This window comes from Bombina bombina, chromosome 2 (assembly GCF_027579735.1).
Source record: "Bombina bombina isolate aBomBom1 chromosome 2, aBomBom1.pri, whole genome shotgun sequence".
In the NCBI taxonomy this organism is placed as follows: Eukaryota; Metazoa; Chordata; class Amphibia; order Anura; family Bombinatoridae; genus Bombina; species Bombina bombina.
Window position 1 is genome coordinate 1,379,510,924 of NC_069500.1, and position 18,916 is coordinate 1,379,529,839.

General features: G+C 40.1%; 1 protein-coding gene across 1 annotated transcript in view; it reads right to left on the reverse strand.

The window, feature by feature from the left end:
• Positions 1-18,916, reverse strand: part of RNF24 (ring finger protein 24) — a 354,461-nt gene that overhangs the window by 131,700 nt on the left and 203,845 nt on the right. Inside the window, exon 2 of the mRNA XM_053704299.1 lies at positions 14,833-14,982. Coding sequence (XP_053560274.1) covers positions 14,833-14,975 — 143 coding nt within the window. The 5' untranslated portion in view covers positions 14,976-14,982. The remainder of the gene's footprint in view (positions 1-14,832; positions 14,983-18,916) is intronic.

Here is an 18,916-nt window from a genome sequence, read left to right on the forward strand (position 1 = left end):
TGAAGGGGTTCAAACGGAACACCCTGTAAGACGTTAAGAACTAAATTTAAGCTCCATGGTGGAGCAACAGTTTTAAACACAGGCTTAATCCTGGCCAAGGCCTGGCAAAAAGCCTGAACGTCTGGAACTTCTGACAGACGTTTGTGTAAAAGAATGGACAGAGCTGAGATCTGTCCCTTTAAGGAACTAGCAGATAAACCCTTTTCTAAACCCTCTTGTAGAAAAGACAATATCCTAGGAATCCTAACCTTACTCCATGAGTAACTCTTGGATTCGCACCAATGTAAGTATTTACGCCATATTTTATGGTAAATCTTTCTGGTAACAGGTTTCCTAGCCTGTATTAAGGTATCAATTACTGACTTACTGATAAAATCAAGCGTTCAATTTCCAAGCAGTCAGCTTCAGAGAAATTTGATTTTGATGTTTGAAAGGACCCTGAATTAGAAGGTCCTGTCTCAGAGGCAGAGACCAAAGTGGACAGGATGACATGTCCACTAGATCTGCATACCAGGTCCTGCGTGGCCACGCAGGCGCTATTAGAATCACCGATGCTCTCTCCTGTTTGATCCTGGCAATCAATCGAGGAAGCATCGGGAAGGGTGGAAACACATAGGCCATCCCGAAGGTCCAAGGTGCTGTCAAAGCATCTACCAGGACCGCTCCCGGGTCCCTGGACCCGTAACAAGGAAGCTTGGCGTTCTGGCGAGACGCCATGAGATCTCTCTCTGGTTTGCCCCAAAGTCGAAGTATTTGGGCAAAGACCTCCGGATGAAGTTCCCACTCCCCCGGATGAAAAGTCTGACGACTTAGGAAATCCGCCTCCCAGTTCTCCACTCCAGGAATGTGGATCGCTGACAGGTGGCAAGAGTGAGACTCTGCCCAGCGAATTATCTTTGATACTTCCATCATCGCTAGGGAGCTTCTTGTCCCTCCTTGATGGTTGATGTAAGCTACAGTCGTGATGTTGTCCGACTGAAACCTGATGAACCCCCGAGTTGTTAACTGAGGCCAAGCCAGAAGGGCATTGAGAACTGCTCTCAATTCCAGAATGTTTATTGGAAGGAGACTCTCCTCCTGAGTCCATGATCCCTGAGCCTTCAGGGAATTCCAGACAGCGCCCCAACCTAGTAGGCTGGCGTCTGTTGTTACAATTGTCCAATCTGGTCTGCTGAATGGCATCCCCCTGGACAGATGTGGCCGAGAAAGCCACCATAGAAGAGAATTTCTGGTCTCTTGATCCAGATTCAGAGTAGGGGACAAATCTGAGTAATCCCCATTCCACTGACTTAGCATGCACAATTGCAGCGGTCTGAGATGTAGGCGTGCAAAGGGTACTATGTCCATTGCCGCTACCATTAAGCCGATTACCTCCATGCATTGAGCCACTGACGGGTGTTGAATGGAATGAAGGACACGGCAAGCATTTTGAAGCTTTGTTAACCTGTCTTCTGTCAGGTAGATCTTCATTTCTACAGAATCTATAAGAGTCCCCAAGAAGGGAACTCTTGTGAGTGGAAAGAGAGAACTTTTCTCTTCGTTCACCTTGCACCCATGCGACCTTAGAAATGCCAGTACTAACTCTGTATGAGACTTGGCAGTTTGAAAGCTTGACGCTTGTATCAGAATGTCGTCTAGGTACGGAGCCACCGAAATTCCTCGCGGTCTTAGTACCGCCAGAAGAGCGCCCAGAACCTTTGTGAAGATTCTTGGAGCCGTAGCCAATCCGAATGGAAGAGCTACAAACTGGTAATGCCTGTCTAGGAAGGCAAACCTTAGATACCGGTAATGATCTTTGTGAATCGGTATGTGAAGGTAAGCGTCCTTTAAATCCACTGTGGTCATGTACTGACCCTTTTGGATCATGGGTAAGATTGTCCGAATAGTTTCCATTTTGAACGATGGAACTCTTAGGAATTTGTTTAAGATCTTTAAATCCAAGATTGGTCTGAAGGTTCCTTCTTTCTTGGGAACCACAAACAGATTTGAGTAAAACCCCTGTCCGTGCTCCGACCGCGGAACCGGGTGGATCACTCCCATTAGCAAAAGATCTTGTACACAGCGTAGAAACGCCTCTTTCTTTATTTGGTTTGTTGACAACCTTGAAAGATGAAATCTCCCTTTTGGGGGAGAGATTTTGAAGTCCAGAAGATATCCCTGAGATATGATCTCTAACGCCCAGGGATCCTGGACATCTCTTGCCCAAGCCTGGGCGAAGAGAGAAAGTCTGCCCCCCACTAGATCCGTTCCCGGATCGGGGGCCCTCAATTCATGCCGTCTTAGGGGCAGCAGCAGGTTTTCTGGCCTGCTTGCCCTTGTTCCAGGACTGGTCAGGTTTCCAGCCTTGTCTGTAGCGAGCAACAGCTCCTTCCTGTTTTGGTGCAGAGGAAGTTGATGCTGCTCCTGCCTTGAAGTTACGAAAGGCACGAAAATTAGACTGTCTAGCCCTAGGTTTGGCTCTGTCTTGAGGCAGGGCATGGCCTTTACCTCCTGTAATGTCAGCGATAATTTCTTTCAAACCGGGCCCGAATAAGGTCTGCCCTTTGAAAGGTATGTTAAGTAATTTAGATTTAGAAGTAACATCAGCTGACCAGGATTTTAGCCACAGTGCTCTACGTGCCTGAATGGCGAATCCGGAATTCTTAGCCGTAAGTTTAGTTAAATGTACTACGGCATCTGAAATAAATGAATTAGCTAGCTTAAGGGTTTTAAGCTTATTTGAAATCTCATCTATAGTTATTGAGTCAAGAGTCTCTTCCAGAGACTCGGACCAAAATGCGGCCGCAGCCGTGACAGACGCAATACATGCAAGGGGTTGCAATATAAAACCTTGTTGAACAAACATTTTCTTAAGGTAACCCTCTAATTTTTTATCCATTGGATCTGAAAAGGCACAGCTATCCTCCACCGGGATAGTGATACGCTTAGCCAGAGCAGAAACCGCTCCCTCCACCTTAGGGACCATCTGCCATAAGTCCCGTGTGGTGGCGTCTATTGGAAACATTTTTCTAAATACAGGAGGGGGGGAAAAGGGTACACCGGGCCTATCCCACTCCTTAGTAATTATCTCTGTAAGCCTCTTAGGTATAGGAAATACGTCAGTACTCGCTGGTACTGCATAGTATCTATCCAGCCTACATAATTTCTCTGGGATTGCAACGGTGTTACAATCATTCAGAGCCGCTAATACCTCCCCTAGCAGTACACGGAGGTTTTCTAGTTTAAACTTAAAATTTGAAACGTCTGAATCCACTCTATTTGGATCAGATCCGTCACCTGCAGATTGAAGCTCTCCGTCCTCATGTTCTGCAAATTGTGACGCAGTATCTGACATGGCCCTATTATTATCAGCGCACTCTGTTCTCACCCCAGAGTGATCTCGCTTACCTCTAAGTTCTGGTAATTTAGACAAAACTTCAGTCATAACATTAGCCATGTCCTGTAGTGTGATTTGTAATGGCCGCCCTGAAGTACTCGGCGTTACAATATCACGCACCTCCCGAGCGGGAGATGCAGGTACTGACACGTGAGGCAAGTTAGTCGGCATAACTTCCCCCTCGTTGTTTGGTGAATGATGTTCAATTTGTACAGATTGACTTTTATTTAAAGTAGCATCAATGCAATTAGTACATAAATTTATATTGGGCTCCACCTTGGCTTTGCACATATAGCACAGAGATATTCCTCTGAGTCAGACATGTTTAACAAACTAGCAATTAAACTAGCAAGCTTGGAAATACTTTTCAACTCAATTTACAAGTAATATGAAAAACGCACTGTGCCTTTAAGAAGCACAGAAAAAAACTATGACAGTTGAATAACAATGAACCGGAGAAATTATAAAAACCAAATTTTTCCCGGTAAAGGCATAAATTTAGCAAAGGATTGCCCCCATTAGCAATGGATAACTAACCCTTAATAGCAGAAAAAAAATGTACAAAATATAAACGTTTTTTATCACATTCAAAGCACAGTCTCACAGGTCTGCTGTGAGTGATTACCTCCCTCAAAATAATTTTTGAAGACCCTTGAGCTCTGTAGAGACGATCCGGATCATGCAGGGAGAGAAACAGACTTGTGACTGAATTTCTGATGCGTAGCAAAAGCGCCAAAATAGGCCCCTCCCCCTCACACACAGCAGTGAGGGAAGTTCAGTAAACTGTCTTAAATTAAAATAAACGACAGCCAAGTGGAAAAACAGTGCCCAAAACAATTTTTCACCCAGTACCTCAGATAATTAAACGATTTAACATGCCAGCAAAACGTTTAAAATCAAATAATATGAAATGTCATTAAACAGCCTGCTGCTAGACGTTCCCACTGCAAGTTAGGCTAAAAGTTATATGCATATAGTATTATCCCAGTGAAGTGCCATTCCCCAGAATACTGAAGTGTAAACATATATACATAACAGCCTGATACCAGTTGCTACTACTGCATTTAAGGCTGAACTTACATTATATCGGTATTGGCAGTATTTTCTCAGTCAATTCCATTCCTCAGAAAATAATATACTGCAACACACCTCTTTGCAGGTGAACCTGCCCGCTGTCCCCTGATCTGAAGTTTACCTCACTCCTCAGAATGGCCGAGAACAGCAAAATGAATCTTAGCTACGCCGGCTAAAATCATCCAAAAACTCAGGTAGATTCTTCTTCAAATTCTACCTGAGAAGGAACAACACACTCCGGTGCCGTTTTAAAATAACAAACTTTTGATTGAAGATATAAAAACTAAGTATAATCACCACAGTCCTCTCACACATCCTATCTATTAGTTGGGTGCAAGAGAATGACTGGGTGTGACGTAGAGGGGAGGAGCTATATAGCAGCTCTGCTTGGGTGATCCTCTTGCACTTCCTGTTGGGGAGCAGTTAATATCCCAGAAGTAATGATGACCCGTGGACTGACTACACTTAACAGGAGAAAAGGTGGTAAAGAGAGTCGTCCCCAAGCTTTGAGATTTTATATTAAAGACTTCTATATATGGCTTTTTAGAGTTGTATAAAGTGGTTTAGATAATGCAAGTATATATTGTATGAATATTAGGCAGTGTCTATGTTTTTATACGTTTTGTAATTCAATAAGAGTCCCTGACAGGATTGGGTACATTAGAGTGTTGAATATTACTATTTGCGGTTTATATTTATCATATAATCTGAGTGTACTCCCTGCTTAAAGCGCCGGCTTCATATGTTTATCTATATGTGTATCTCGGAAATCCGCACAGAAGGAGTGGAGAATCGAAGTTTGGGTAGGAGTATCGTTTCAAGCGCACAGATTTAACTTTGTAGTACTCACCACAAGCCCCCAAAGTACACATTTTTACTTCTGCTTTTAGCTGGGATACAAAAACTGTAGCACAGATGCTAAGTTCTGTTTTTTTCCCCAGGCAAAGGACTGCCGTCAGTTGGCTATACGTGATTTAGATTCAATACATTTTTATCCATTTTTTATATTATAACAAAGAAAATTAAAGGTAAAATACAGCATACAAAAAGAAAACTAATCAAACATCCAAGTACACTGCTTAAGTGACGAGATTATCGTTCAGTTAAAGGGACAGTCTAGGCCAAAATAAACTTTCATGATTCAGATACAGCATGTAATTTTAAACAATTTTCCAATTTACTTTTATCACCAATTTTGCTTTGTTCTCTTGGTATTCTTAGTTGAAAGCTTAACCTAGGAGGTTCATATGCTAATTTCTTAGACCTTGAAGGCCACCTCTTTTCAGATTGCATTTTAACAGTTTTTCACCACTAGAGGGTGTTAGTTCACGTATTTCATATAGATAATACTGTGCTCGTGCATGTGAAGTTATCTGGGAGCAGGCACTGATTGGCTAAACTGCAAGTCTGTCAAAAGAACTGAAATAAAGGGGCAGTTTGCAGAGGCTTAGATACAAGATAATCACAGAGGTTAAAAGTATATTATTATAACTGTTGGTTATTCAAAACTGGGGAATGGGTAATAAAGGGATTATCTATCTTTTAAAACAATAACAATTCTGGTGTAGACTGTCCCTTTAACAATCAATTCTAAATAATTTGGACAAGAAAGAAATCGTGAAGGGATGAGGTTTTTTTTTCTGGCCGGCTCCCCCCTGTCTATCTAGACTCATTTCAAACCCGTATCAACCAGGGGCTGAAGACCCCATTGTTCGCTTCTGAATAGGAAATCCACTGTTCTCATATCAGAAAGAATTGGTCCTTAGAATCTAAAATGTCTTCAGCTGAACTAGACATTTGGTATATATAGTCGATTTTGTATTCCACAATTTTAAAATCTACAATGAAAGTTTTCCAAAATCTTGCAATACAAAGTCTTGCAGCAGTGCGGTCATTAAATATCAATTTATTTATGTGTTTAGCTAGGGAATTGATTGGGTAATTTAACAAAGCGGTGTCTGGAGAGAGCTGAGTTTTTTCCAAATATGTGTGTTACACGCGAGCAGGACCACCACATGTGAAAATACGTTCCTATGCTTTGACAACCTCTATAGCACTACAGCATCCTTGAGGTGTGAATGATAGTGGAGTCTGTTACCATCTAAATACAGTTCTTAGGTAGTTTTCCTTTAAGTGAGCACAGCAGCTAAAAGTGGGGCCCTGTTTTAATAACTTTGACCATTGTAGATGGGTGAATTCCCTATTTAGGTCCAATTTCCATTTGGTCAAAAAACCTGGCTTTGGAGGGGTAGGGGGGCTATTAAATGAGTGGGTATAGTATGCCAATGGTTCCCTTCATTTTTTGTTTGGATAGACAGATCCTGTCCAAACAAGTGTCTGAGGTGTTCGTGTTTTTACCTAAGGATTTATGCACCATTGATATAAGCTGCAGGTAGTGATGCCAACATTTATTGTCAGAGGGGTTAAGTTCCAAGTAATGTTTTTAAGTATAGAATTGAATTTAAGGACGTCTGCTATTCTGTAGAGACCTTGATTTGCCCATATAACTAGTAAAAATTGGTTTTCAGAGGAGGTTAATGACAATAAAGGAGCTGGTTTCCGACCCATTCCACAGAGATAAAAAAAAATGTTAATTAGATCCCAGATGTGGATTGTATGAGCTATAGTTGGATAAGCTTTCCAGGAGGAGGGGCGATCCCCGTTTTCAATCCATAATAGATGGTCTATGAAGTGACAAGATCTTAGTTTCTAAAGAGACTCACAGTGCATCCTCCCAATCCTCCTTGGCTTCTGTGTCTGATCATAACTTTATAAGATCTTTTTGCAGATTTTTAGGTTCTGAAATTTTGATGGATATTGGAAGGAGCTCTAAAGAGGTATAGGATTTTCAGTAATATAGTCATCTTAAGGGCCGCAATATGTCTGCACAATGAAAGTTTTAAATAATTCAATTTTTCCAGCAACTTCCTTATTGTTAAAATAAGGGGCTTATAGTTAAGGGTATATAAGTCTCGTAAATTGCTAGATATATTGACTCCAAGATATTTGATACTTTTCTTTGCCCAGATGAAGTCAAAATTGAGTTCAATTAGTTTCTTAGTATGTGGGGGAATCATCATTCCTATGCCTTCACATTTCCCTTGATTAATTTTGTATCCCGAAATGTCAGAGAAATAGCGAATGAGGTTATATAGTATCAGAGAGATTAAGGGTTTTGTGAGTGTCAGGATAAGATCCGCAAACAAGTATAATTTAAGTGAAATGTCACCGACTGTTATTCCGAGATATCTGGGTTACTACGTATTCAGGCTTCTAACGGCTCAATGCAAAGGGCAAACAAAAGAGGGTAAAGGGTGCATTCCTGTCTATTTCCATTATTTATGTTGATGTTATAAGATTCGTATCCCGCAATTTTAACAAATGCTGTGCGGGATGAGTAAATAGCTTGTATTGCTTTTAAAAAATGTTGTATCGTTTGTATGAGGTATGTCTAATTAACCCTATCAAATCCCTTCTCCACATCCATCGCTAGAAGCAGAGAAGGCATTCCATTGTATGTAGAAAAGTCGACTAAGTCGATGAGTTTGCAAACGCTATCCGGGGCCTCCCTTCTCAAGATGAATCCCACTTAATCCAAATTAACTAGGCGTGGTAATAAAATTATTAAGCCTATTCGCTAAAATCTTTGCAAAAATGTTTACGTCCTGATTAATAAGGGAGATCGGACGATAATTAACACATTGGAGTTTACTTTTTCCTGCTTTAGGGACAACTGTGATTCTAGCCTTTAATAAATCAGGAGGGATCGGGTGGACCATGATGACTGAATTGCAAAAGGAAACCAGATGAGGGAAGAGTACAGGTGGAAAGGTTTGTAGTAGCAGCTGGAATTTTAGAAATTTTCAATTTCTTAACTCCTAAAACTTCCTGTGGGGAGATATCTGCATTAAAGGGACAGTCAATACTCGAGATAACATTATCCGATATTTAAAAATAAAAAACGAAGATCCGCCTGCACCATACCCCTTTTGTCTTGTCTACTTGCTTAACCCTAGTAATCATCGTTGATAACTTCTATAATATGATGTAAATATGGCAGCCTAACTCCCTCCACCATTACGTAGCTACCTTCTTCAAATGATCAGCCAATCAGAATCCAATAGATAATATTTAGCAAATGTTTCAGCTATTTCTAAAGGATCGTTAGTGGGAGAGCCTGTTTGTGAACGTATCTGCGGAATTTTGGTTATGTCTCTAAGTTTGTTAGCTAGTAGTTTATCTGGCTTATTCGCAAACACAAAGTACTGGGAATCTACCTGGTGGATGGAGCGGCTGGTGGGATAGATGATTTAGGGTAGCTTCTGTGTTGAAGTTCTAGGTCTTTGATTTCCGCTTTCAATTTGGAGAGGAGTTGGTTGTTATTTTTCCTAGCTATACTGGCTTTTTTAATAAGGGCTCCTCTAATATATGCTTTGTGGGCAGCCCATTCTATTAGAAGGTTATCTGTAGAGTTATTATTAATAGACATATGATTGAATGTGTTCATTGATCTTTTGGAGGATTAAACTGTCTTTCATTAATGTTGGATCGTAGGTCCAGGATCTGTGTCGGTTGGGATTTACTAGCCCTGTTAGGGTTGTTTTGACCAGCAAGTGATCTGACCAAGTACAGCTTTGTATATGAGGATAGCAAGAGAGGTTTCAAGACTTGGCTAATCAGTATATAATCGGTACTAGATGACTATTTGTGAGCATGTGAAAAAAAAAAAAAAAAAAAAAAAAAAAAAGGTGTAGTCCCTAACCTGTCTATGTAAATTTCTCCAACTATCTAGGAGGTTGTGGTCAAGCAAAAAGTCACTTAAGTTGATACTCTGCCTATTTCCCTTTTGTCCTGGTGCCAAATCTGACCTATCAAGTTTTTTGTCTAATACCAAGTTAAAATCCTCCCTAATTATTGATCTATACTGTTTCCAGGGGCCAGCCATTGGTTTAATTTAGTAAACAAATGGGACAGGGCTATCATTTGGAGCATAAATGTTCCCAATAATAATTGGTGTACCAGATAAACTGCCTCAAAGGATGAGATAGCTACCTGAAGGGTCTTTGATCACTTCTTCCTCCGCTATACGTGATTTAAAGAGACAGTTAAGTCAAAATCTAACTCATGATTTAGATAGAGCATGCAATTTTAAGCGACTTTCCATGGTACTTCTATTATCATATTTGCTTTATTCTCTTTGAATCCTTTGTTGAAGAGTACAATTAGATAGGCTCATAGGAGCACAGGAGTGTGCACACGTCTTTAAAACTCTATCGGCTAGATTTAGAGTTTTGTCGGTAAGGACCCGCGTAGATAACGCTGGCTTTTTTCTGGCCGCACCATAAAAATAACTCTGGTATTGAGAGTCCACAGAAAGGCTGCGTTAGGCTCCAAAAAAGGAGCGTAGAGCATATTTAACGCAACTGCAACTCTCGATACCAGAGTTGCTTACGGACGCGGCCAGCCTCAAAAACGTGCTCGTGCACGATTCCCCCATAGGAAACAATGGGGCTGTTTGAGCTGAAAAAAAACCTAACACCTGCAAAAAAGCCGCGTTCAGCTCCTAACGCAGCCCCATTGTTTGCTATGGGGAAACACTTCCTACGTCTGCACCTAACACTAACATGTACCCCGAGTCTAAACATCCCTAACCTTACACTTATTAACCCCTATTCTGCCGCCCCCGCTATTGCTGACCCCTGCATATTATTATTAACCCCTAATCTGCCGCTCCGTAAACCGCCGCTACTTACATTATCCCTATGTACCCCTAATCTGCTGCCCCTAACACCGCCGACCCCTATATTATATTTATTAACCCCTAATCTGCCCCCCCTCAACGTCGCCTCCACCTGCCTACACTTATTAACCCCTAATCTGCCGAGCGAACCTGAGCGCTACTATAATAAAGTTATTAACCCCTAATCCGCCTCACTAACCCTATAATAAATAGTATTAACCCCTAATCTGCCCTCCCTAACATCGCCGACACCTAACTTCAATTATTAAACCCTAATCTGCCGACTGTAGTTCACCGCTATTCTAATAAATGTATTAACCCCTAAAGCTAAGTCTAACCCTAACACTAACACCCCCCTAACTTAAATATAATTTAAATCTAACAAAATTAATTAACTCTTATTAAATAAATTATTCCTATTTAAAGCTAAATACTTACCTGTAAAATAAATCCTAATATAGCTACAATATAAATTATAATTATATTATAGCTATTTTAGGATTAATATTTATTTTACAGGTAACTTTGTATTTATTTTAACCAGGTACAATAGCTATTAAATAGTTAAGAACTATTTAATAGCTAAAATAGTTAAAATAATTACAAAATTACCTGTAAAATAAATCCTAACCTAAGTTACAATTAAACCTAACACTACACTATCATTAAATTAAATAAAATACCTACAATTACCTACAATTAAACCTAACACTACACTATCAATACATTAATTAAATACAATAGCTACAAATAACTACAATGAAATAAACTAACTAAAGTACAAAAAATAAAAAAGAACTAAGTTACAAAAAAGAAAAAAATATTTACAAACATAAGAAAAATATTACAACAATTTTAAACTAATTACACCTACTCTAAGCCCCCTAATAAAATAACAAAGACCCCCAAAATAAAAAAAAAAAAGTTCAAAGCTCTTTTACCTTACCAGCCCTGAACAGGGCCCTTTGCGGGGCATGCCCCAAGAAGTTCAGCTCTTTTGCCTGTAAAAAAAAACATACAATACCCCCCCAACATTACAACCCACCACCCACATACCCCTAACCTAACCCAAACCCCCCTTAAATAAACCTAACACTAAGCCCCTGAAGATCATCCTACCTTGTCTTCACCATACCAGGTTCACCGATCGGTCCTGGCTCCAAAATCTTCATCCAACCCAAGTGGGGGCTGGCGATCCATCATCCGGTGGCTGAAGAGGTCCAGAAGAGGCTCCAAAGTCTTCATCCTATCCGGGAAGAAGAGTAGATCCGGACCGGCAACCATCATCTTCTATCTTCATCCGATGAGGACCGGCTCCATCCTGAAGACCTCCACCGCGGACCCATCTTCATCCGACGACGTCCAACTGAAGAATGACGGTTCCTTTAAGGGACGTCATCCAAGATGGCGTCCCTCGAATTCCGATTGGCTGATGGGATTCTATCAGCCAATAGGAATTAAGGTAGGAATATTCTGATTGGCTGATGGAATCAGCCAATCAGAATCAAGAACCGTCATTCGTCGTTCAGTCGTCGGCCAGGATGGATGTTCCGCGTCGGAGGTCTTCAGGATCCTGCTGCTCCGCTCCGGATGGATGACGATAGAAGATCCCGCTTGGATGAAGACTTTAATCGGATGGAAGACCTCTTCTGCCCCGCTTGGATGAAGACTTCTACCGGATGGAGGACCTCTTCTTGCTCCGCTTGGTTGAAGAATTTGGCTCGGTCCTCATCGGATGAAGATAGAAGATGATGGTTGCCGGTCCGGATCTACTCTTCTTCCCGGATAGGATGAAGACTTTGGAGCCTCTTCTGGACCTCTTCAGCCACCGGATGATGGATCGCCAGCCCCCACTTGGGTTGGATGAAGATTTTGGAGCCAGGACCGATCGGTGAACCTGGTATGGTGAAGACAAGGTAGGATGATCTTCAGGGGCTTAGTGTTAGGTTTATTTAAGGGGGGTTTGGGTTAGGTTAGGGGTATGTGGGTGGTGGGTTGTAATGTTGGGGGGGTATTGTATGTTTTTTTTTACAGGCAAAAGAGCTGAACTTCTTGGGGCAAGCCCCGAAATTGGCCCTGTTCAGGGCTGGTAAGGTAAAAGAGCTTTGAACTTTAGTAATCTAGAATAGGGTAGGGCATTTTTTTTATTTTGGGGGGCTTTGTTATTTTATTAGGGGGCTTAGAGTAGGTGTAATTAGTTTAAAATTGTTGTAATATTTTTCTTATGTTTGTAAATATTTTTTTATTTTTTGTACTTTAGATAGTTTATTTCATTGTAGTTATTTGTAGGTATTGTATTTAATTAATTTATTGATAGTGTAGTGTTAGGTTTAATTGTAACTTAGGTTAGGATTTATTTTACAGGTAATTTTGTAATTATTTTAACTATTTTAGCTATTAAATAGTTCTTAACTATTGTACCTGGTTAAAATAAATAAAGTTACCTGTAAAATAAATATTAATCCTAAAATAGCTATAATATAAATATAATTTATATTGTAGCTATATTAGGGTTTATTTTACAGGTAAGTATTTAGCTTTAAATAGGAATAATTTATTTAATAAGAGTTAATTAATTTCGTTAGATTAAAATTATATTTAATTTAGGGGGGTGTTAGTGTTAGATTTAGCTTTAGGGGTTAATACATTTATTAGAATAGCGGTGAGCTCCAGTCGGCAGATTAGGGGTTAATAATTGAAGTTAGGTGTTGGCGATGTTAGGGAGGGCAGATTAGGGGTTAATACTATTTATTATAGGGTTAGTGAGGCGGATTAGGGGTTAATAACTTTATTATAGTAGCGCTCAGGTCCGCTCGGCAGATTAGGGGTTAATAAGTGTAGGCAGGTGGAGGCGACGTTGAGGGGGGCAGATTAGGGGTTAATAAATATAATATAGGGGTCGGCGGTGTTAGGGGCAGCAGATTAGGGGTACATAAGGATAAGTTAAGTAGCGGCGCTTTGCGGTCGGCAGATTAGGGGTTAATTATTGTAGGTAGCTGGCTGCGACGTTGTTGGGGGCAGGTTAGGGGTTAATAAATATAATATAGGGGTCGGCGATGTTAGGGCAGCAGATTAGGGGTACATAAGGATAACGCAGGTGGCGGTCGGCAGATTAGGGGTTAAAAAATTTAAATTGAGTGGCGGCGATGTGGGGGGCCTCGGTTTAGGGGTACATAGGTAGTTTATGGGTGTTAGTGTACTTTAGAGTACAGTAGTTAAGAGCTTTATGAACCGGCGTTAGCCCAGAAAGCTCTTAACTACTGACTTTTTTCTGATGAAACGGTCATCTAAGACCGAGAAACGTTGTGTTTTATTACAAATAAAGTCATTTTATTTAGACGTTGGATCCACGAACTTTATTTTATTCCATTCAGCTACAGCAGTTTTGCATATACTGTTTGAAGTTTGCTGTCCACGGCATAATACGGTTTAACTTCATACTAGAGCCGACCGGGTTTGGCTATACACACAGAGAGACTGTATCCCGTTTGAGCAGATTGTGATCGGCAGAGAAAGCCATTTGACATCCACCTGAACACCCTAGAGAACGGGCCATTAAGGACGGTGGTGTGAGTTAGCTGGACGACTCATAACAGTTCCAGAAGGCATTTGTGACACTTCTCAAGTGTCTAGGAGCTTGTAAGTACCAGTTGTTCATGCGCATCTGCAGCCTGGTTTTTTCCACTGACCGTGCACTATGGTGGCGCCTTCTTTTTCTTTCCATATTTCTGACTTTTTTCTGCGGCTGGAGTTTTGTCGTTAGATTTCTAACGCTCACTTCAGACACGACTCTAAATACCGGAGTTAGAAAGATCCCATTGAAAAGAAAGGATACGCAAATGACGTAAGGGGATCTGCGGTATGGAAAAGTCGCGGCTGAAAAGTGAGCGTTAGACCCTTTTTTGACTGACTCCACAAATACCGGAGGTAGCCTAAAACCAGCGTTAGGAGCCTCTAACGCTGGTTTTCACGGCTACCGCCAAACTCCAAATCTAGGCCTTTGGCAGTAGTGTTTATATATTTTTGCATACACTGCTGCCAGTTTTAAAGACATGCACTCTTGTGAGCAAATATGAACTTATCTATATTTACTCTTCGACAAAGGATACAAAAGAGAATGAAGTAAATGTTATCATAAAAGTACAATTGAAAGTTGTTTAAAATTACAGGTTCTGTATTTAATAATAAAAGTTAGTTTTTTACTCTACTGTCCCTTTAAATATGAGTCATAAGCCTAATTTTTACCCCAGTGACATTAAATAAGATTGACACTTTCCGGTGCCAGTCTTGGAGCATATACTAATGCTTATTAGTACTTACGCTCCATCACATTAGCTGACTGTTGCGTGCATGCAGGTAGCATACAAACCAATCACAAGCATGCTAGTCTCAGAGACCATTTACCGGAGTACACACAGTGCCTTACTAATATTAAGGGGGGCTTCTAAAGTAGACTATTTTTAAAAGATATATAAGTTAAAATGTCCCTTTAATTACGATACCAGGAATAGGAGACGTAGTAATAACTATTTTATTACAAGTTTGCTAATAAACCACATGATCAAACACATCTAGGCAGGAACCAGTAGCTAGAGGATTTAGTTACCAGTTGGTGAGATGTGTGAGAAGAAGTTAGCCTTACCTAATTAGGTAGCAACAGAAGAGCAGGCTGAGGATGAAGACAAATATTGCAGTGCCAAACACCACAATGTAGATATTAAGGGGCAGGTTCTGGAACCCAATGTTTGGCATCCTGAAGCTGTAGTGCTGGAAGTCTGGGCTCATGGGTGGGCTGCAATAACACAGTGAGATGATTAGAAAACATAACTCCAAACCCGATAAACCAAAACATGTTGCATATTTTAACCCAGAATCCCTTGCTCTAGCAGAAACACATTTAGCCAAGGTTTTCAGTGTAAACGATCATCTAATATGTTTGGATGTGCAGAAGTGTAATACGTGATTTTATATACACACACACTATATTATATACATACATACATGTGGCAGATAAAAAAAAAAAAGAAAGTTGCTTTCATTACTAATGATTGGGGGTTTTCCCCCCCAAAGCTATTTATCTGTAAGTGATGATTTTTCAGTTAAATTATTAGCTGTCGAGGTAAATCTTTCACCTCAAACACAGAGCCCTTTGCCCTTGAAAAGACATTTGACTGGCCATCTCTTTAGGTACTAAGCCAATTTGCGCTGTGAGCTACCTAAATATTTGCAGTTTGTGCAGCCTGCTCGCAAAAGCCAATAGTAAGCAAAACGTAAAGGGACAGTCTAGTCTAAATTAAACTTTCATGACTCAGATAGGGTATGCAATTTAAAAAAAACATTCAAATGCACTTTTATTATCAAATTTGCTTTGTTCTCTTGGTATTCTTAGTTGAAAGTTAAACCTAGGTAGCCTCATATGCTAATTTCTAAGCTTTTGAAGACCGCCACTTATTTCAATGCATTTTACATTTTTTCAACGCTAGACAGTGCTAGTTTGTATGTTTGTCATATAGATAACATTGTGCTCACTCCTGTGGAGTTACTTATGAGAGGGTACCGATTGGCTAAAATGCAAGTCTGTCAAAGAACTAAAACAAGGGGGAAGTCTGCAGAGGTAAAAGTATATTAATATAACCGTGTTGGTTAGGCAAAACTGAGAAATGGGTAATAAAAGGGATAATCTATTTAAACAATACAAATTCTGGAGTAGACTGTCCCTTTAAGTTCTATTGTGACATGATTTTGTAGCAAAAGTACTCTACTGAGCATGGGTAATAAACTGACTGCAGGTATTTTATGGTGCCTTGTAGCAACAATTCAAAAGGAAAATCTGCTCCTTTACCTTCCTGTAGAGACACCAGCCCCTATGTGGGGCTGTGACAGCAGCAATAGACCCTTCACAACTAAAGTTAAAAAAACAACAGAAATAAAAAGTAAAATCCTTTTAAAATGAGGAATAATATACTTTGCTATGATTTCTTTTACGTATAACCCACTCTTTAGTACTTTTTTTATTACAATAATGAAACAGATTGTTTTATATGCCTTTAAAAACAAGACCATGAACAAACATTTTTTTAGCGCCGTGTGTGCACTCGGCACACAGCCACATGCACTGATTGGTAGTTATGCTCTGTGTAAGGCAGCGGTTCACAAATTTGTTTAAAACTTTGGAGCCAGACATATTTTTAGGAGCCAGAAAGTGGTATTTTTGTATATAGATGTATAGAGAATAATAATAATTTAATGGGCACACCACCTGGCTGATTTTACTGACCACTTTACTGACAATTTGAAAAGACATGAAACCCAAAATGTTTCTTTTATGATTCAGATAGAGCACGCAATTGTAAACAACTTTCAAATGAACTTCTATTATAGAATTTGCTTTGTTATCTTGGTATCCATTGATGAAGGAACAGCAATGCACTACTGAGAGCTAGCAGAAAACATCTGGTGAGCTAATGACAAGAGGCATTTATGTGCAGTCACCAATCAGCAGCACCTGAGCCTACTTTGCTATGCGTTTCAACAAGGGATACCAATAGACCAAAGCAACTTAGATAACACAATTTTAAACAACTTTTCAGTTTACTTCTAAGCTCTTCAGTCAGAAATGGAAAAAAAAAACTGGTTTCCATGTCCCATTAAAGGGACAGTATACACCAATTTTCATTTAACTGCATGTAATAGACACTACTATAAAGAATAATATGCACAGATGCTGATCTAAAAATCCAGTATAAAACCTTTTAAAAACTTACTTAGAAGCTCCCAGTTTAGCACTGTTAACGAGATTAGCCTGGGACACCCACTGAAAGGAGCTCATAGCAGAATCCCCCTCCCCTGCATATGAAAAGATCCATTATAGAAACAGAAGCAGTCTGAAGTCTGTATACATCAGTATATGCAAATTATCATTAAATCAAGTTATATTAAAAGTACTTATTATTGTTATGTTAAAGGGATTCCAATATGTTATTGGCTCATCAAATGCATTCAGCAAGAGAACAAAGCAAATTAGATAACAGAAGTAAATTGGAAAGATGTTTAAAATTGTATTTTATATCTGAATCAAGATACATTTTGGGTTTCATGTCCCTTTAACCCTTTCAGTGCTAACGACGGCTCTGAGCCGTCACAGAGTTTCCCACTCAGGTGCTAATGACGGCTCAGAGCCGTCACTAGCACTCTCCCACCTTGAGGGAGATCTGGGGGCTCCCATCCGCTCCTACCCCAGCGATCGGGCCTGTATAGTGACAGGCATCGCCGGGGCTTCATGATCACGTCACAACGCAACTTTATTGAAAAATGACAAATATAGGGAAAGGGGGCATGCTGCTTCGAAGCCTGTATCTCCGGCATCTAAGCATCTACAGACCCCCAAGACTCACCGTTGGGAAAGGTAATCGCATGGCCTTTCCAACGGTGTAAGTCTTGGGGATCTGAAAGAAAAAAAAAGAAAGAAAAAAAAAAAGAGTAAAAAAAGAAAGATTTCAAAAAAATAAAAAATCCCTTAAAATCAGCTTAGCACCCAGGTGGGAAAGTGCTTAGCACTCAAGGGGTTAAATTATGCATTTCATTTGTGCTTTGGATATTAAGTAACATGTATTAATAACAGACAATGTTATAATATTATAAAGTATTGCACTGTTCCCACTCAACTACTTCAAAATGTCACCCGGCTGGCAACATATTCTGTGGGATCCTCTTCCTACAATAATGATCTAGACCTTGGCACCCCCGATTTCTCGGAACTACATTTCCAATGATGCTCAAGCCTAAGCATTATGGGAAATGTAGTGTCAAAATATCTGGGGTAAAAAGGTTAGCCACCGCTCATCTAGACATTTGGTAAATATATGGTTTTCAACAACACTACAAGACATAGCAGCCATAAACCAGTTTTTAATTCCATATATATTCTATTTCACCTGCACTGGTCTTTAAGCTGGGCCCATTAAAAATAACCTAAATCTTACAATTAGGGTTGTCAGCTAACCTTCACAAAAACACTAGACAATCGGTTGGTTACTGGGCACAGTGATAGGTAGGGGTCACACAATGACCCCTAAAAACTAAACCTTAGCCCCACTGTTGATCCCAATATGTATATTTCTCACATCTGAGCAGCAATGTTAGCACTTGGCTGCCAGCAACATAAAAATGAATATATGTTACCTATTTCGCTGCCAGTAACATATATAAACAGAATTGATACTATTGCCCCTCACTTCCTTCTGCTCCATATCTGTAATACATCTAGGCATACGATGCCTTTTATATTTAGCCAATGCTCGGGGTCCAGCATTTTTACATAGATTTTACTGGACAGCCTGATAAAAATACTGAATAACTGGCAACTCTACTTACAATTATCCGGCAGTGCTGGCACAGAGGTAAACTGCTGCTGGGTGGCAACTAAACTTGAGATAAAAGTTTCAGACGTGAACCAGAACAGATCTGCTTTATGCCCTTTTTACAGGAAACCCTATTTCATTGATGGCTAACCTTGGCACCCCAGATGTTTTGAAACTATAATTCCCATGATGCTTAGGCACTCTGCAGTTTTGTTGAGCATCATGGGGAATGTAGTTCCGAAACATCAGGGGTGCCAAAGTTAGCCTTCACTGCCATATTTGGTGCACAGACTTATCACAATGACTTATGGGAAAGATGTTTGAAAACAATTGTACTATTCCACCGCAAATTAACAAGCAACGTGT